Source organism: Cottoperca gobio, chromosome 13, assembly GCF_900634415.1.
Source record: "Cottoperca gobio chromosome 13, fCotGob3.1, whole genome shotgun sequence".
NCBI classification, from domain to species: domain Eukaryota; kingdom Metazoa; phylum Chordata; class Actinopteri; order Perciformes; family Bovichtidae; genus Cottoperca; species Cottoperca gobio.
Window position 1 is genome coordinate 22,535,249 of NC_041367.1, and position 17,433 is coordinate 22,552,681.

At 39.9% G+C, this 17,433-nt stretch overlaps 1 protein-coding gene across 7 annotated transcripts in view; it reads left to right on the plus strand.

The window, feature by feature from the left end:
* The window catches only part of LOC115017559 (leucine-rich repeat and fibronectin type III domain-containing protein 1-like protein), a 283,327-nt gene extending 267,288 nt beyond the window's left edge, over positions 1-16,039 (plus strand). For all 7 annotated transcript variants that reach the window (XM_029446121.1, XM_029446123.1, XM_029446118.1 and 4 more), the window contains 5 exons: positions 2,767-2,950; positions 4,870-5,089; positions 5,183-5,449; positions 13,064-13,113; positions 15,050-16,039. In XM_029446121.1, coding sequence (XP_029301981.1) covers positions 2,767-2,950; positions 4,870-5,089; positions 5,183-5,307 — 529 coding nt within the window. In that variant the 3' untranslated portion in view covers positions 5,308-5,449; positions 13,064-13,113; positions 15,050-16,039. The remainder of the gene's footprint in view (positions 1-2,766; positions 2,951-4,869; positions 5,090-5,182; positions 5,450-13,063; positions 13,114-15,049) is intronic.
* The last annotated feature ends 1,394 nt before the right edge of the window (positions 16,040-17,433 follow it).

Consider the following 17,433-nt stretch of genomic DNA (forward strand, 5'->3'; position numbering starts at 1 on the left):
GGTCCAATATTAATGTTTCTTGTTTGGTCTCTACTCATCTCTATAAACATATGAATCCAGAATCCGTAGTCTTAAATAAATTAGCCTAGCTTCTGGCTATTTCTGTTTGTTTTGTTTTCCTCTTTGTATGATATCTGACATGTTGTTGTCGTCAGTGCCGTTGCAAGGCTTGTTAGCATATAGTATAACAGTGTTGGTAACATGTGGTATATGTTTGTCGTCAAGAGGCTTAGTAGTTGCCATTTAGTGTGGAAAAACAACAGTTGCTGAATTTGACGGTGAGAGCCGGCTTCACTCCTGTACCCATCCCAAGTGCTCAGTGACAAAAGGAGGAACAAGACCAGGTTGGACATTGGTTTTGCTTTTGCTCATTGGAGTCAACTGAAGTGGTTTCAAGGGCTGAGAAGCCACGTTGTGGCGGCCTCTTTTCTTCTTGACCGGTAAGCTAAAGCTAAGGTTAGCTAGTTAGCTAATCAAACTGGCAACCACTATGTTTCGACGTGAATGGAAGTGGAAGGGGGAGTGTGCCATGTAGTAGCTGAATGTTATCAATGTTATCAATTGCACCTTTAAATATTGCTAAGAATAAATGGAAAATCATGTTACATTGTCTATATTGCGTTCTAATTTTGAAAATGGAGAATCAGGTTGCATTGTTTATACTGCAATTTAATTTTGACACTTGAATGAACATTTAAATATATATATACTTTGTCAAACAGCTTATACATCGTCATTTAAATAAGGTCATAGAAAGCCTGTATGAGTATGCAGAAATTAAAATGCATATTGGATTATTGCATTTTCATTTTCACTCAAATAACACATGTGTGGACATCTTTTATGCTATAGTGGAATATAGCTATAGTTACACTGTCCTCTTAATAAAGTCTCCTATAGGCTTCGATATTTTTACACTAGGACATGTTCTTATGTCTAGCTATATTTCTGTGTGTGTTTGTGTGTGTGTGTAACAGAGTGGATGAGTCTAAAATTGGCATTAATCTTGGTGTTTCAGAGGGTGGACTAGTTCACAGCTCCCATGTTTCTCTGCTCAATTATCACTCCATCGATAACATCTCCTCTCTCTGCAGCCCAGAATAATCTGTCTTAATTTTTTTTCTGTCTTCTCAGTTCTTTTTTACAAGCTATGTATAATCTTTCCTCCATCAATATCTGTACTCAAATAAGTTAAGGAATAAGTAAAGGTTCCATCTTATGGGTGGCACAGTTTTTTGGTCTGAGCAGTTTTCTACAATACAGCAGCTGTTATGGTGACACGACTGACGAGTAGATATGGCATTATCATATATACCAGTCTAACAGTGGCAGTCCATGTTCATAATAATGAAGTATCATGTCACCTATCATGGCAACGGTGTGACTCATTGATCTGTTTTTAATAGTTTTTGTACAACAATGGAAGTCTGTGGCACAAAGGAAGAAAATGTATCGGGCTTTAATACACACACAATACTTGTTATTTGATACATTAATTGGTTTGGGTATTTGTATGGAATTTGTTGACATTAAGAAACATAATATAGAATATCACCAGTATGTAACTTAAGTTGCGTATGTTACGTATGTAATGTTGGTTGAGTATTTTACTTACAAGACGTTAGTTAAGTATATTAGCGTGAGAGTGTCCTGCTCTCACTCAGATAAAAATAACAGAAGGAGAGAAGGTTTGGTGGAGACAAACAGTTTAATTATCCCAGTCTTAGCATTTTCAGGCAACAACAAAACAATTAACTCAAATAGGTTCTTCCTCAATGTCCTGAGGCTGCACACGTCCCCCCTGCAGGACCCAGCCTACTGCAAGAGACCAGAACCAGCTACCATCATGCTTATATGATTTGCCTGATTACCTGATTCTGTTCAGCTGTCTGATCTCCAGCTGAGACACTCCACCAGCAGTCGGCGCCGTAAACACACCCCACTGCCACAGTTAGGTAACTAACTTGATCAGTCAGTTTCACACACAATAACTTGGAAACAAACAACGATCTCTCGGGAAAAAGTTGATCCAACCCGACCTCCTCCCCAGGCAGACTTTGTCGCTCTTTATACTACGTCACCTATCTTCCTCCTTTACTTCCGTCATACTTACTACGGCCACTAGATGCAGCTTTGCACGTGAAAAACTGACGCTAAAGGGCTACACGGAACGTCATAGTTGTACGCATATGGCCACTTACCAAGCCGCCTGATTTGACAATTTGGGTGTGAGAATGTGATAACAAGTAGGCACACAGTACATATCTCTGTTTCGAGATGGTGTCTGGTTTTGGATGTGTCCTCATTAATCTTTCTCCATCCGTCCATTCCTCTTTCATGCAGTGACGGTTTTGGTCTGGTGTTCCCAGACAGAAATGTACTTCATTAGGAGTTAAAACATAAAGCTAACCAACCACAGAAAACAATCCGAAAGAAGAAGAACAGGTCTGGACTTTCACTCACATTCAGCTGTTTCTTTATGTCTTTATCTCTAATATGAACACCAATAAAGAAAATAAGGAGTATCATGCTGGAGTTTCCGGCACAGTTCAGCCTAGTGAACAAGCTTTTTTGTGGGTGCTAGACTTGTGCTATATTCAGACTGCTGCAAACGTGTTTGGGTTAGGGTTAGGCCTGAACAAACTTCATGCTCTTTGTTATTGTGAATGGCACTTCTCTACTCCTGTTGTTGTTGTCAGTAAGGTTCTAAAGTATAAAATAAACAATAGTATAAAATATCTTTGTCTCTGTCTTCTGCTCATTCAGGATGATCCCAGCCAACCACAAGTACTTCCTGCTGAGCGACCTGGCGTCATCACGGGACTACGAGCTGTGTGTTTTGGCCGTCTACGATGACGGCATCACTGCCCTTACAGGCACTAAGCTGGTGGGCTGCGTGTCCTTCACTACTGAGACGGAGTACGGACGCTGTCACTCCATACGAGACCAGGTTAGTGTGTATCACCTGTATTGTCATCAAATAAAATAAAATGTTATTTATGAAGCCCAATATCACAAATCACAACTTTTCTTCCGGGAGCTTTTAATCTTTACAGCATACGACACCCTCTGCCCTTAGAACCTTTCACGGAGAAAGGAAAAACTACAATTACCGGGGTAAAAATGGAAGAAACCTCAGGGAGAGCAACGGAGGTGGGAACCCTCTCCCAGGACAGACAGAAATGCATTTATGGGACATTGATGCATACAGACAGAGAGTACATGAATACACACAGATAGAGGACATAAATGCATACACATAGAGAGGGAGAGGACCTTGGTGTAAGTCCCCCGGCGGTCTAAGCGTATAGCGGCATAACTAGAGGCTTGGTTCAAGGCAAGCCTGAGCCAGCCCTAACTATAAGCTTAATCAAAAAGAAAAGTCTTCAGCCTACTCTTAAAAGTGGAGAGGGTGTCTGCCTCCAGAACACAACCTGGAAGCTGATTCCATAGGAGAGGAAGCTCTGGATTCCATGCTATTTTTGGAGACTTAAGGAACCACAAGGAACCCTAAATTATGTGAGTGCAGTGCTTTAGTGGGGTAATAGTGATAAGGAATAAGCTCTTTAAAATAAGATGGTAGGTGGTTGGTTCTGGATTTTACTCGAGAGCAGGGAATTCCGTAAAGAGAAACTATATCTTTTAATTATATAATCATTTTCGAAGGTGTTTCGGGATGGCTATAATAACTTCAGTTTTGTCTGTGTTTAGCATCAGAAAGTTGAAAGACACCTAAGTTTTTATGTCCTTGTGACATGCTTGAAGTTTAGCTGATTGATTGGTTTTATCTGGCTTGATCTATATAAATAATTGGGTCATCATCTGCATAACAATGAAAGCTTATTTCTCATGAGTGCTCATTGGTAACTCATCGATGCAATCTTAATCCAGACTAAAAATCCTTGAATAAACTACTGTTATGTGTATTTTTTGATGCTCTCTCAATGATCTCAGAAATAAAAGGGAAGGCTAGATATCGATGATTAATTTTGTCTCTAATAATTGCAATTTTATCGTTCAACAAGCTCATGAAGTGATAACTACTGGGCGATATAGGAATAGAAGGCTCAATGGAGCTGTGGCTCTCTGTCAGCCTGGCAACAGTGCTGAAAAGAAACCTGGGGTTGTTCGTATTTTCTTCTTTTAATGATGAGGCATTACAGCTTATCAGCTTGGTGGAACGCCAATTCCTTTCAAGTTTTCTCGACGTTTGCTGGTTGGGGGGTGATACCATGGAGTTAGCCTTTTTTGTTATATTATTTTTCTTTTTTAGAAGAGCGACAGAGTGCTGTGTCTTTTGCAGTGAACCTGCAGCACTATCAACAAGATCATCAATTTGATCCTTATGACTCATCCAGGTTTCACTAAGAGAAAATAAAGACATCTGATAATAAATATTTTACGAGTACAGCTTTAGATGAAAGAGATCTCATGTTTAATCAAATTCAATGTTCCTACTTTGTTGCACTATGCAGTGGTGGTGTTCAGTTTTATAAGGATTGTATTCTGTGTGACTGCCGAAGCCACACACAGTCTATTATTGGTTGCTGATTCAGTAGCATTCACAGTTTAGTTATCCAAATCTTTATTCTTCAACTTATTCAGTGTGACTGGCGAAGCCACACAGTCTGTTATTTGGCCTACTTATTATTATTATTATTCATCTTCCGCCACATTTTTCGCCATGCTACTAGTTGCGCAGCATTGACAAGAAAAAATAAAAACATCAAAACATGCGGAATGTTCGAGAATGGTGTGCTTTGACTTTTCTAAGGAATTTGTTTATCTGTTTTCAAGCTGTTTTTATAAATAAAAGCATATATATCTGCACACCAGGCTAACTGTCTCTATGTTTTCATATTTTTCCAGTTCCTGGGAGGTACCATGATCATCATAATCGGGGGGATCATTGTGGCCTCTGTTCTTGTCTTCATCTTCATCCTCCTGATGAAGTACAAGCTGCACAGTAACCACTACAAACAGAAAGCTGCCGCACGCCATGCCAACGTCTGCTCCCAGACCAATGGAGGGGGAGGAGGGGGACCCAACATCCTCACTGGGCCCCCATCCTCCTCCTCAGCAGGGCAGGGTAAGTCGAGGAGAAATGAACGACGGAAATAAATATGTGACTCCTCTTTGTCATCTGCTCCAAATAATCTGCCTTCACCCTGTTGTCTCCTAGGTGGTTGTGCTAATAAAAACTCCCAACCGTCATCGTCAACAGAGGGGATGGGAGGAGTTTCCATTCGAGGCACAACTGTAGTGGACTTAAATCCCACCCAGGACGATGACGCCATCTCCCAATAACACACAAGAAACTGTCAATCAACTCACCAATTTCTAAGCCCAAATCAATACTCCACATCCCTCCCCCTTTTTTTGGAATTGTTTTGTTGTTGGTGCCTGGAGTCAAACTCCACTTTACGCTGAGGAGCGGCTCCTGTCATTGGTGAGTAGCTGTGAAGCAATGAATCTGATACTGTTCACACTAAGGCTGTATGAACACAAAATAAAACGATTTTGCCGTGATTTAATTGCAATAAACAGATCAAAAGGATGCCAAAATAACTTCATCATGATGCCGATTTGTAAAAAGTCTGAATTCATACTTTTTTTACTTTTTTCATATTCATACTCTTAAAATGCTTGTTGAGTTTGAATCGATCAAGGCTATGCCTAACTTTAAAATGTAGTAAACTCACTGGCATTTAAGTTGTATATTATTTATACCGGGGGCCCACAGATTTCTAAAATAAAGTTTTCATCCATTTCTGATTCAATATCGTTAGGACATCAATGTAGTCAGGAAAATCACAAATGCTGAAAGGGTCAAGCGATTTCTCACTCGAGTTGAAAAGAATTACGCACGTCGCCCTGTTCAAATTTGCCTTTATTCACGTCTTTGCAAAGACTTCGTATGTAATCTTTGGTGTGAACACACCATGAGACATACTTTCTAGACCAAATTAGTTTTTGTTACTACCATTATTTTCTTTTTTAGGTAGCAGACATTTTATCAAACTATCCGATTCATAGTTCCCTATTCATACCCAACTCTTTCAAAGCATTTTCAGGTGCAGTTTTCTTCAGGTATATAGGCCCAACACCTGCAGGGTTAGGTGTAAGGGTCGTTGTTGTTGTTGTTGTGCTCACAGACAACTTGCACATGTTTTTTTGCTGCTGCCAAAGGACTAAATTCAGTTAAATATGGAACACAGTAGTACACCCAGAGATGCAGAGAGAGAGCGTTTTATTTGAAGTTTGTTTAAAATTGAAATCTGAAACAGACGTGCACTTGGAGAGAATGTGAGAGAGGACAGGCCACTGCCTGCTTGAGTAAACCATGCAGACAAAGTTCATTCAGCCTTCACCAACTGAACACTCATCCATTAAAAACACGCTTTAATGAACAGTCACTCACCTAGCGAAGGCACACACACACACATGCTAACACACACACACACACACACACACACACACACACACACACACACACACACACACACACGTTCTCACACACCTGGGTGTTGCAGGTACGCAATGCTGCTACCTCAGGTTGAATGGAACAGGCACCAACCATTAAATCACACTGTGCAAAGAGCATACTCACACATTAACAGATTTAGCTGGTAACGTCACTTGGTTTCAAGTTCATATGGACTGTAAACATTAGTTAATACTTTGTCTATAGGTATAAGGGAACTCATACAAAACCATAGTGTACACATGATGTGTTATTGACTGCTTAACAGACACATACATAATTTAATGTTCACTGTTGCATGATCAGGGGTTGTATTCTGTATGTATAACTAAACATTAGTTCAACTACAGAAATATTTGGCAGTCTGTTTTCGATCAACTTGTAACTCTCTACTATATAGTCCTTGAATCAGGCATTATTTATTAAGTATGTCTTGGCTCTTGATTAACTAATAGAGCTGCTGGTGCCTGAAGTATTTTTCCCAATGATATACGCAATTCTCATCAAAACGTCAACACAGGAGGCTCCTGTATAATGTACCAGTGCCATAGGTTTATGTTATGCCCATTAGTTTTAATGTCAACTTTCAAAATTACACCATTTTGCCATTACCTACGTGACGACACGACATGTCAAACATGTCAATTACATTTGTTTATTTATCTATTAATTGCATATTTAATTACGGCAATTGTTTAATTACATGGTTAGCATGCCCCTGGAGTTGGCATCTTTGTCACCTTTTTCACCCTGATGAGGTTGAGTGCCTGTAATTATTTCTATAGTTTGTTGGTCTGTTTGAATCTTCACACTACAACACACATGAGCCACTGTTGCAATGCCAGTCAGTGGTATGAATCAGCTTTAGCAAATTCAGAACACTTTTGCATTTTGTAAATCCATCAAAAATGTAACTGGAATTTGAAAGTGAATTAATATACTGTATAATATACTGCTGTATACTGTATCGTCAGTTACCATCTTGATGCTAGTGTGTGATTTCCCAGCAGCAACATCCCATTGAAGCTCCAGAAGAGGAGATATTTTATCTCATTCACTCCTAGAGCTGGATCAATATTCAATACTATCTTTAATAACATTTTAATGGAATCATATTGTGATAGTATCATCACATTGTGTGGTTTACAGCATTCTTTCCAAATTAATAATAAGAAATAAACAAATTAGTAGTGTGTTGCATGTTTTACACATATTTTAAAAATACACACCAGTGGATATTGACAAAACTATTTTGATATTGATTTGTTCGCTGTTTGCTCCCTGATTAGCACATCCCCTCTACTTTGACTTCTCCTTATGCCTTACGATATAATAATAACAGTACACGACATGGCTGAACATGTACATTTGGGAATAAAGCCCCAGATTAAACTTTCTCCAGGTTAGTAACTGACAGTGTAAAATAATTTCCCTGATATTATCAGCCAGCAGGAGGAGACGTAGTCTATCTACCTTCACAATATAAATGTTTATGAGGTTATTGCTCGATCACAGATTGTTTGATAAGATTTCTTCTTCACATTTTCACTTTTCTAGTCAAGAGAAACGCTGGATGTGGCTCTGATTGGACTTCATTTGACAATGAAAACGAACACACAGGCTTTCTCTCCCCAACTTTGGCACACACATTCTCTCTATTACTACTATCACTGTTGCCTCTTCCTCCCAATACAAACCAGTTTCCCTCTGTCTCCCTCCCTCCCTCCCTCCCTCCCTATAGTCATTTGTTTGATTTAATGAGTTGTGTTGTTTTGATGCCTTCCTTCTCTTCTCCTCTCCTTTCATATCTGAGTTTGTTTTGTTTGTTTGTTGTACTCAGCCGTAGCTTTTCTCTTTACCTTGGGATATTTCACTACCAATTTCACTCTCAAATTGTCATGTATACCCAGTCACGAGTCATTTACCAAAGCTCTGGAGGATTTTCTCTCCTTCACACAATTTATGAGTTTATCTTTTTCATCTCTGTGAAATCTGTGTAGGTCAATGGATGGAGTGGATGACAAGCTGTTTGAGTATTTATTCCATGTTCTTGATATCAGACAGCAGTTTCCTCCACATTTTATACTAATGTAGGCCAAATGCTAAATTAACTAGTTACCTTACTGGTTAACTAGTTACCTTGCTAGTTAACCAGTAAGGTTCAAAATGTTTCTTAGTTGAACTAGTGAAAGACAAATTCCTCACTATCATACTAGTTGGATTATCTAGTTTGACCTTACTAATTAACTAGTGAGGCTCTCACTAGTGTGAATAGTTGACATTTTGAGCTCTCACACGATTCCTCTATGATATGACATCCTCTTTTTATCTACTCATTATTATGTCCCTCCTTTTCTTTTCTTTTTTAAATCTCAGAATCCCCCACTGGCCTTTAGGCCGTTTTTTGTGGGTTTAATAACTACCACTCACAAACACACACACACACACACACACACACACACACACACACACACACACACACACACACACACACACACACACACAGTATAAAACACACACGCATACAAACATACTCACAAACCTTTCTCTCAATTCCATATGTCTTTTCAACACTGGAAATGATTTATTAGGTTAAATGTTTCAGGGAAAATTGAAATTAAGTAACTCATAACAAACCCGACGCTCAGGAATAATAAGCCTCACATGTGACTGAGTGGAAATGATTATAAATAAAAATGTAAATGTAAAAAGTGTCTCTTGCCGAAAAACCTGTCCAACTCTCTCTGAATTTAATTGTATCCATAATAAAAGTTATTGGGAGAAAAATCAGATCATGAAAAGAAAAATCTTTCTTATAAATGAAGAAAGTTGTTTATGGTCTGTTTTGTTATCAGATCTACAATTAACACTGATTTTTAACAACGTGGTAAATCAGAAAACAAATGAAATATAAAGCTTGGGAGTGATGCACTCCAGTTTAATCCGTTATCTGACTAAACTCTATAAGAAATATATCAGATCAGTCTGATCAGCTGCAGCGTAACTGATATCCAATATGGGGGCGTGTCGGATGGTAAAAGACTAACTGCTGCTCTCGTGTATCCTCGCTCATTGCTCCTCAGAGGAGAAATAAAAGCTTTGGGACGGTCTTCAAGATGGCGCACTAGAACGACTTCCGGTTCAAGCGAGGAGCGAGGAAATATAAAAAAAAAAGACTATGAATGTCCAAATAGGCAGACACAGGCAGATATCATTACTGTGAGTCCTCATTCAGTGTGCTTTTATTAACCTACAGTAGCCTGGCACCGAGAAGCAGGATGGCACCGTGACTAAACTTTTAGAGACTGCTCAGCCTACACTGAGGCCAGCAGGCAGCGTCCTCACACAGAGTCACAGTGACAGCTGCTGGTGGCTTTTATTTGTAACCTTGTGTATCCAGGGAAAGTAGAATGATGCCGTCATTCACATTCATGGGAGCTACTCGGCACAATGACAGTCTGGTGCTAAAGGATTCTGGGAAACATTTCGGAGTAAAACCAGAATGTTAAAACACTTTGCATTCATCAGGATTTCTTAAGGTTTTAGGGAGGTCACAGGAGTTTGCCTTTCACCCAACAACAAAGGACAAATGTGTTTATTGTTCCCCCCCATACACAAAGTAACTTTAATTCATCAGCATTTCAACAGAGCATGATAAAATAACATTACACCAGAGACACATGTATAAGTTAGGGAACTGAGAAAGTCCTTCCCTTTAGCAGCCATGACAGTAATCATATTGCCTGTCCCTTATCACACTGTGATAAATGACTTATTAAGAAAAATAGGTCCAACAAGTCAAGAAACACAAGTAGTTAGATGATCAAACTGGGTTCAAATAAGTCGACAGTTTAGAAAGGTTTGCTAAACCAAATTATTTATACAATCGGGACGTACTCTTTCTTCATAACATTGCTCCTTGAACTTTGACCCTCTGTTGCAGAGCGCTGCGCAAAGCATTGCAGGTGAGAATAGCATTCTGGTTGCATACTGCAAAATGTGACCGAATGCAGTAGGACATCCTGGTATTTTTGTAATTGACGTAGTATGTAATGGGACATAATAAATATTTTGTGCGAGGACCCGTTCATCGCTGCTTGCAGCTTTAATTTACAAATATTAATATTGTTACATTTTTACAGTTATCACCTCAAAGTGTTATAGTATATTATATATAGTGATAGTATTTTACTCACAAGTAAAGCAAAGCAGCAGACATTCACGTTCCATACAGTGTCCACGTCATGTATTGCAGCCATGCCTGTGCAAAAATTAGAAATAAAGTTCCCAGTTGCACCATTTTATCTAAGGTGAGAGCACAAGGAAAGAATGTTATAATCATCTGCTGTACACAGTCCCTCTTCCATGAAGTAGCCCTCCAGGGTCTAGCAATGTTACTTGTTTTTACTTTCAAAGGTGGTTTCAATTGCATCATTGTAAAAACATAACAAAATAACGTCTCTTCAATGTTTAAAGTATTTCAATTTCACTCTTTTCTAGCAGTTTACTCTAAATAAATATTGTGAATGCCCATATAGAGAAAGCAGAGCAATCCCAACTCAGGCTCTGCTGTTTTCTGATATCTATTTTTACTGGGAGGCCTTTGAATATTATTTGCAGCACAACATTGCCAGTGGCTTCTCATAAACCCTTTTGACTAAAATAAAATAAAGTCATTTTAATATCCATCTGAAAAGGTTTATGTGGAGAGGAAGTATAACAACAGATTGTGGGTTTGTAGTTGGTGATGAAGAGAGAGACGTCCTAACAAATACAAAGAGAGAGAGATAGAAGGGAGATTATGTACTTATATTTAGTTAGTGAGACGGAGAGAAATAGAGAGAAAGAGCCGACCAAACAGTAAGAAGTACAGATGAGTCACTGAGCCCCAAGACACAGTTATTGACTAGAAGAGATGGAGGGATACACGGAGAGATGGAGAGAAAATGAAAACTCAGGCATGAGGAGGAGGAGGTGGAGGAGGGATGGAGAGAAGGACTGGGAGAAGATTAGATGAGGAGAAGTCTACAAATAGAAAGTTGAAGCCCAGATTTACAGTTTATGAGATTCTATCATTAGTCGGAGGCTGCCTCTGTGTTGTGGTGCGCCCTGTTCATTTTGTTAATACAGTGTTTACCCACACTACATTGAGCTCATAAATATCAGAATCAACTCCAGAGGCTTTATTTCACTTTTTTCCCCGCTCTTTCGTGAAATTACTGGACATTCTTGTCAAATGTGCTCTCACCTGTTTTCAAGCAGTGAAACGTGGAAGGAGAGGGAAGTCTTTATATTAACAGGCTGGTGTGACAGTGATTCTGCAGCACTGTTCCCCTGATCTGGAAACTTTTATTATTATAGACTAACCCTTCTACTCACCCCGGTGAGTTTGCTTCATTCATGCTGTTGGATGTTTACATTCCACATCAAGCCTACCAGATACTGTGTGTGGAGTGGACAGACCCGGACTCCTTAGTGTTTATCCTAGAAGTACAATCGGATAGTGAGGTTGTTTCAATAAGTACAGTATATCCGTTAGGGTTGGCCAATGGGGTTGCTGTGTTTCTCCCTGCATACAGCTGTAGGCTATGGGAAAAGCCCAAAACACCCCAACAAAACAGCCAGCTGATCATCACCAGGCTTTAGCATGTAGATTACATTATCAGATAAGGGATTGTACATTCCCATCTCCAGCCATTTGGGGTGTTGGAGTTTTTACCTATGGATGCTTTGAATTCTGAGGATGTTGGGGTTTACTACTTTGATACCTTGCAAGATTTTGTGCAAGGAAGTTTGCATCATGAGCCAGGTCTCTGAAAGGCAGTGGAGATTCATTGAAACTGTTGGGCTCCAAACCTGGTGGGCCAAGCTGCAAAAGCACATAGGGAACCTTTTTCCTATCAAGGGCCATTTTTTTTTTACAACATCCTTCGAGGGCCGTACTAATTATTGAACTCATAACCTCTGCAAAATATTTTTAAGACGCAGCCCATTCATTTCACCTTTCTTTTATGCTGTGCAAAAAAGCAACTTTTTTATCCATGTATCTTTTGTTTAAAATTGAAGTTTTTTGACATGGCGTGACCACGTGATGACACGTTCCGCTCGTGTTGTGTTCAGGGACCCTGACCTTGGCCAGGAAAAACAGTCAGTCGGCCGTTTAAAATATTGCCGTCTAGTTTTTTTGCTAGTGGATTTCTTTTGCGTGCGTTTGACGAATTACCTCGAGGGCCGGATCAAATGGTCTCGCGGGCCGTATACGGCCCGGAGGCCGGAGGTTCCCCACCCCTGCGATAAAGGATATATCCGTCCGATCGCCAACCCTAGTATCCCTGTATGCCATGATTCAGATCTGCTCCAAAGGTGAATGGGTTCTTCCTTGGCCTATAGCATTTTATGAAAATAAGGGCAATAGTTTTTCAGCTGAAAGACAAACATACAAACCAAAAACATAAACTGTGTCGCTGTGTTCCATCTATCCATCTATCCATGTATCTATCTATCCATCTATCTATCCATCTATCCATCTATCTGAGCGCTAATTTCATCTTCTTTATGTTTATGTGCTGTGTTTTTCAGATTTACTTACATTCAGCTTCACAGCGCTGGAGGGAGAGGAGGCGGGAGAGGTGAGAGATCAAACACACACACACACACACACACACACACACACACACTTATCCTCTGACCTCTAAAACAGGTTAGAGGATGACCACTCATTGTTCCTCCAAAAAAGCTCCATCTTGAGGGAGAGAGGGGTGGAAATATGCCTTGCATACTTTAACAGCGAGAGATGGAGAGGAAGAAAAGGAGGATGAGAGAGAGAGAATGAGGAAAAGATGGAAAGAGAGAGCAGCAGCCATTAGCAGGCCTGGAGTCTGTCTGCCTCTAAGTGCTCTGTAAATATCGCCTTGCCTTAGTAAAAAAAAACGTATGTCGTTTTTATTGGGCCATTATGTAATGGCCTGATCCCCAACAGCTTTCTCTTCCATTATGTAAACATTCTCCTTTCTTCTCCTCTATCTTTCTTTTTCATCACTGCCTCAACATTCTCTCTTTATCTGACTCCCTTCTTTTCAATTCTCCTTTTTTTATCTCACCTCTTTTTGTCTCTGCTCTTTCCTCTTCTTTCTTCCTACATTGTCTCCTTTTTATTAATCGTTCTCTTTTCATCCTTCTTCTTCTCCCTTGCATATCCCTCCTTTTGTCTTCTATCGCCTTTTTCTTTCTTATTCTCACTTTCTACTTCTGTCCTCTCTTCTTCTCTTCTCATTTCCTCTCCTCTCGCCTTCTATCCTTCCGTTTTGTTCTCCGCTGTCTTGGTGTGATCCTTTTGCTCTCACCTTTTTTCCATTCTTCTGGTATTTTCTCCTCTTAATCCCTTCCTCTTTCCTTACCCTCACCTCTTATCTTCTATTTTCCCCTCATCTGTTTTCATACCCTCTTCTTTCCGCTCATCTTCTCTCCTCCTCTGCCCCCCCTTTCTCCTCCTACTCCTTCAGATTGCCTTAAATGATGCATTCATAAACAAAAATATTGTTACATTTGACAATTAATAAATATAATATTTTATATTTAAATGATTCATTATTGCATTTACTTATGTGGCTGCCTATTTTATTTAGTTTCACAATTCATTTGTTTTGTGCTTAAACGTTTACAGTTTTAATTTCATATTTGTTTTAGTTTACAGACATAAAGATTAACCCGCGGGGCAGCAGCGTGAGCTCTGCTCGCTGACCACTAACACCTCTTGCTGCTGCCTTGCAGCTTTCTTTCGAAATATATTCATTCATGAAATGATTCTAATCAAATACTTAAAGTCTATAATTATTCTGGCGGCACACTCCATTATGCACAATCCTCACTTTTTTTGCACAGTGGGAAAGCAGCAACTATCTACCAGGTCTCATATGATACTGGACATGAAGAGTTCATTTTTAAGCACTTCCCTTCTCTCATGAGAATGACTTGCATATGACTTGATTTTGTATAGATCTCCTGCTGCACTTCGAGGGCCCCCTGCTGCTGCACCAAAGTACAGCTTTACCATCTGCTTTCTTCTTTTTTTCCAGACCATGCATGGTCTGTGTTACAAGTACAAAAGAGTGGGTGGGTGTAAAGAGGGTAGTTTCCAAAGCAAAGTATAAGCAGGAAATGTCTTTTAAAGCCTGAAATCTCAGCAGTGAGAGTCATCAGTACTGAAAGAAACTCGATCGACCCCGGCACTTATTGTGTTATTTGTATGTGTTTCTAGACAACGTGGGGAGGATATCTGCACTCTTTCTCTTTTGTCCAAATATGTAATGTCTCAAGTGTGTAGGTTCAAAAACATAAGACAAGCTAAATCTCAAGGAACATGAATACTATACGGGAAATAATTCCAAAAGAAGTTCACTTATAAGTGAGAACGGACTGAATTTCAGTTGAGAGACAACTGTTTGTTCTGTTAATACAAAAAGCAACATCAGAAAACTCTGGTGAAATGTAATCAAGTACCTGACTTAATGCACCTTTTATTACACTAATGAGTCAATCACCTGTCTCCTCTCTTGTCTCATACAGGTGCCCCAGTGGGTTGCATGGTCACATCCTTCTAATGAGCCCCGATCATCAGGTATTCGAGCCAGAGACACCCACCCTCCTTCTGATGCCACCTCATACCAGAACCAGATGGGATGTTATGGGAACAGCCAGAGGAGGGTAAACTGTTGGCATGCAAAAGTCTCTCCACACCGCCTGACCTTTTGGATACAGGTCAGGCTTCAGGCTTTGAACCCTGCATCATGTTCGGTGCTTAGCTGCAGCTCGAAACCTCGGAACAGAGCAATCGAAGTGAACACTGTCTGGAATCTCTTCTCTTCTGAAGGAAGTGTTAAATGGTGTCGCATGGATTTAGCCTCTGCATTTGACAGTTAGACTCCATGCGGACACTAAATGCTGCTCTGGGAATACACTGAACGGATTACTGAATTACAGAAAACCCCTTTTATGACATTTTTCAGGATCTTCTAGGTTTGTTGCTGGTTTGGTGGCCCCTCTCCTCTCTTTCCCCAGCATACAGTCATATGCCAAAGGATTACTACAGTATTATGACAGTATTATGACAGCATTATTTGATTTCGGGAGAATATGCAGACTTCCAAAAAGCACACCTCTCTATTATCTCTCAGCAGTCAAAGAGAACATTCATATTGGGCCTTGGATTGAAAATACAAGCACATTGTCAACGTTTTGTCTCAAAGCATCAATAATAACAGACTGTCAAACTAAACGGTGAACTTCTGTGGCACTTTAATGGTATGTCTTTACGTTCTCACTCTCTCTTTCTCTCTCTGTCTCTCTCTCTTTCTTTTTCATGAACAACTGAATAGTATACTCTCCTGTATTATCAATCTAACTCTTCTGGCTGCGAATGATTTAGATAATGTTGAAAAATGATGTGTGTTTGCGTCCATGGTGGTTTGATTCTCTCTATGTCGGAGTATTAAAAAAAAAAAAAAAAAAACTGGTGTCTTGAGAGTGGAGCCTTGAGGGAACTCCTGCAAGCCAAACTTAAAGCTCAGACGTCCGGCTCCACATTTGATGATGAGTTACGATGTTCTGTTTGGACACCGGGAAGCAACTGTACCTGTACGACACTGGTGAACTCGACCATAAGTGTTCCTATTACTAAAAGCTGGCACTCGAGATCGTTAAATGTATCAAGCGGTTTTAAAAGATGTCCAGCAGAACTTGCGCTGTCCCGTCTCCTCCCTCCCTCCCCCTCCCCCTTTTGCCGTTTGACAGTGTCTGTGTTTGTATGTGACATACACCTTACAGTCTTCGATGATTTGATACCCATGATTTACTTTCAATATAACGAAACAAATGACCACAATAAGGAGAAAAAACACAACAACATGCAAAATGGGGATTTTATGCTTTCATAGATACAATTATGTGGATTTATAATTAAATAAAAAGGTATTTTTCTTGGAAAAAGTGAATGTTTTATTTAAATTCCTAAAGAACTTTGTGTCTCTTATTCTTTTGATTGAAACACTTTATTTATTTTTTATTTATTTGATGAGTGGGATTCAAACCAAACATGTTGCTAGTAGTCTGCGTGACTAGTAGCAAATATATCCAGTAGTGCAATAGGCACAATTTTACTGAGAGAAAAAGCCTAAACTAATATTTTCACTACACATGTTTTTTTTACCTTTTTTTTACTGATGTTATTTGCAATACAATGGCCAGTTTGTTGGCCGAGATCAAGAAAAGTCACCAAGTAGAATAACTGGACATTTTTGTGAAAGATACTCTCACGTGTATTCAAGCCGTGAAAAACCGAAGGAGAGGGAACTAAGCCGGCACGCTTCTGCGCCTGTGCCGATGCAGAATATTTATTTTCGATGTTTGTTTTGGACGAACTTCAGCTACTGGTGGGGAAAAACAGAGACATTTCTTCATCTTTTGTTTTGTGCTTCACGGAGACGTGGTTTGTGGATTGACACCTGACTCTGCGCTGCAGCAGGCAGGCTTCCAGCTGTTCAGAGCGGATCGCGACACGGAGCTCCCCGATAAATCAAAAGATGGAGGCATCTGTTTGTATACTAACAGTGGCTGTGTTAGGTCATCACAGTGTGGTGGGTGGTGATAGAGAGTCTGGACCCGCTGTCTTTAAAACAGCCTGTTAACGTCCATTTCTTGAATAGATAGGGTCGTTGTTGTGATGGGGGAGGAGGGGAGGAGGGGCGGTTGTGTCCTCACAGAAGCTGACACAGTCTCTGTGTACTCATCCAGACTGTTGTTATACTAAGTCCTGAACACATCCAAAATATTCTCCTATCTGGTCGGCCATTTAATAAAATGTCTGTATTCGGGGAGTTCATGGCTGAGGTTGCCATTGTTAAAGTCACTGAGGACAATGACTAAGGAGTCTGGAAGCACCCAGTATCTGCTCA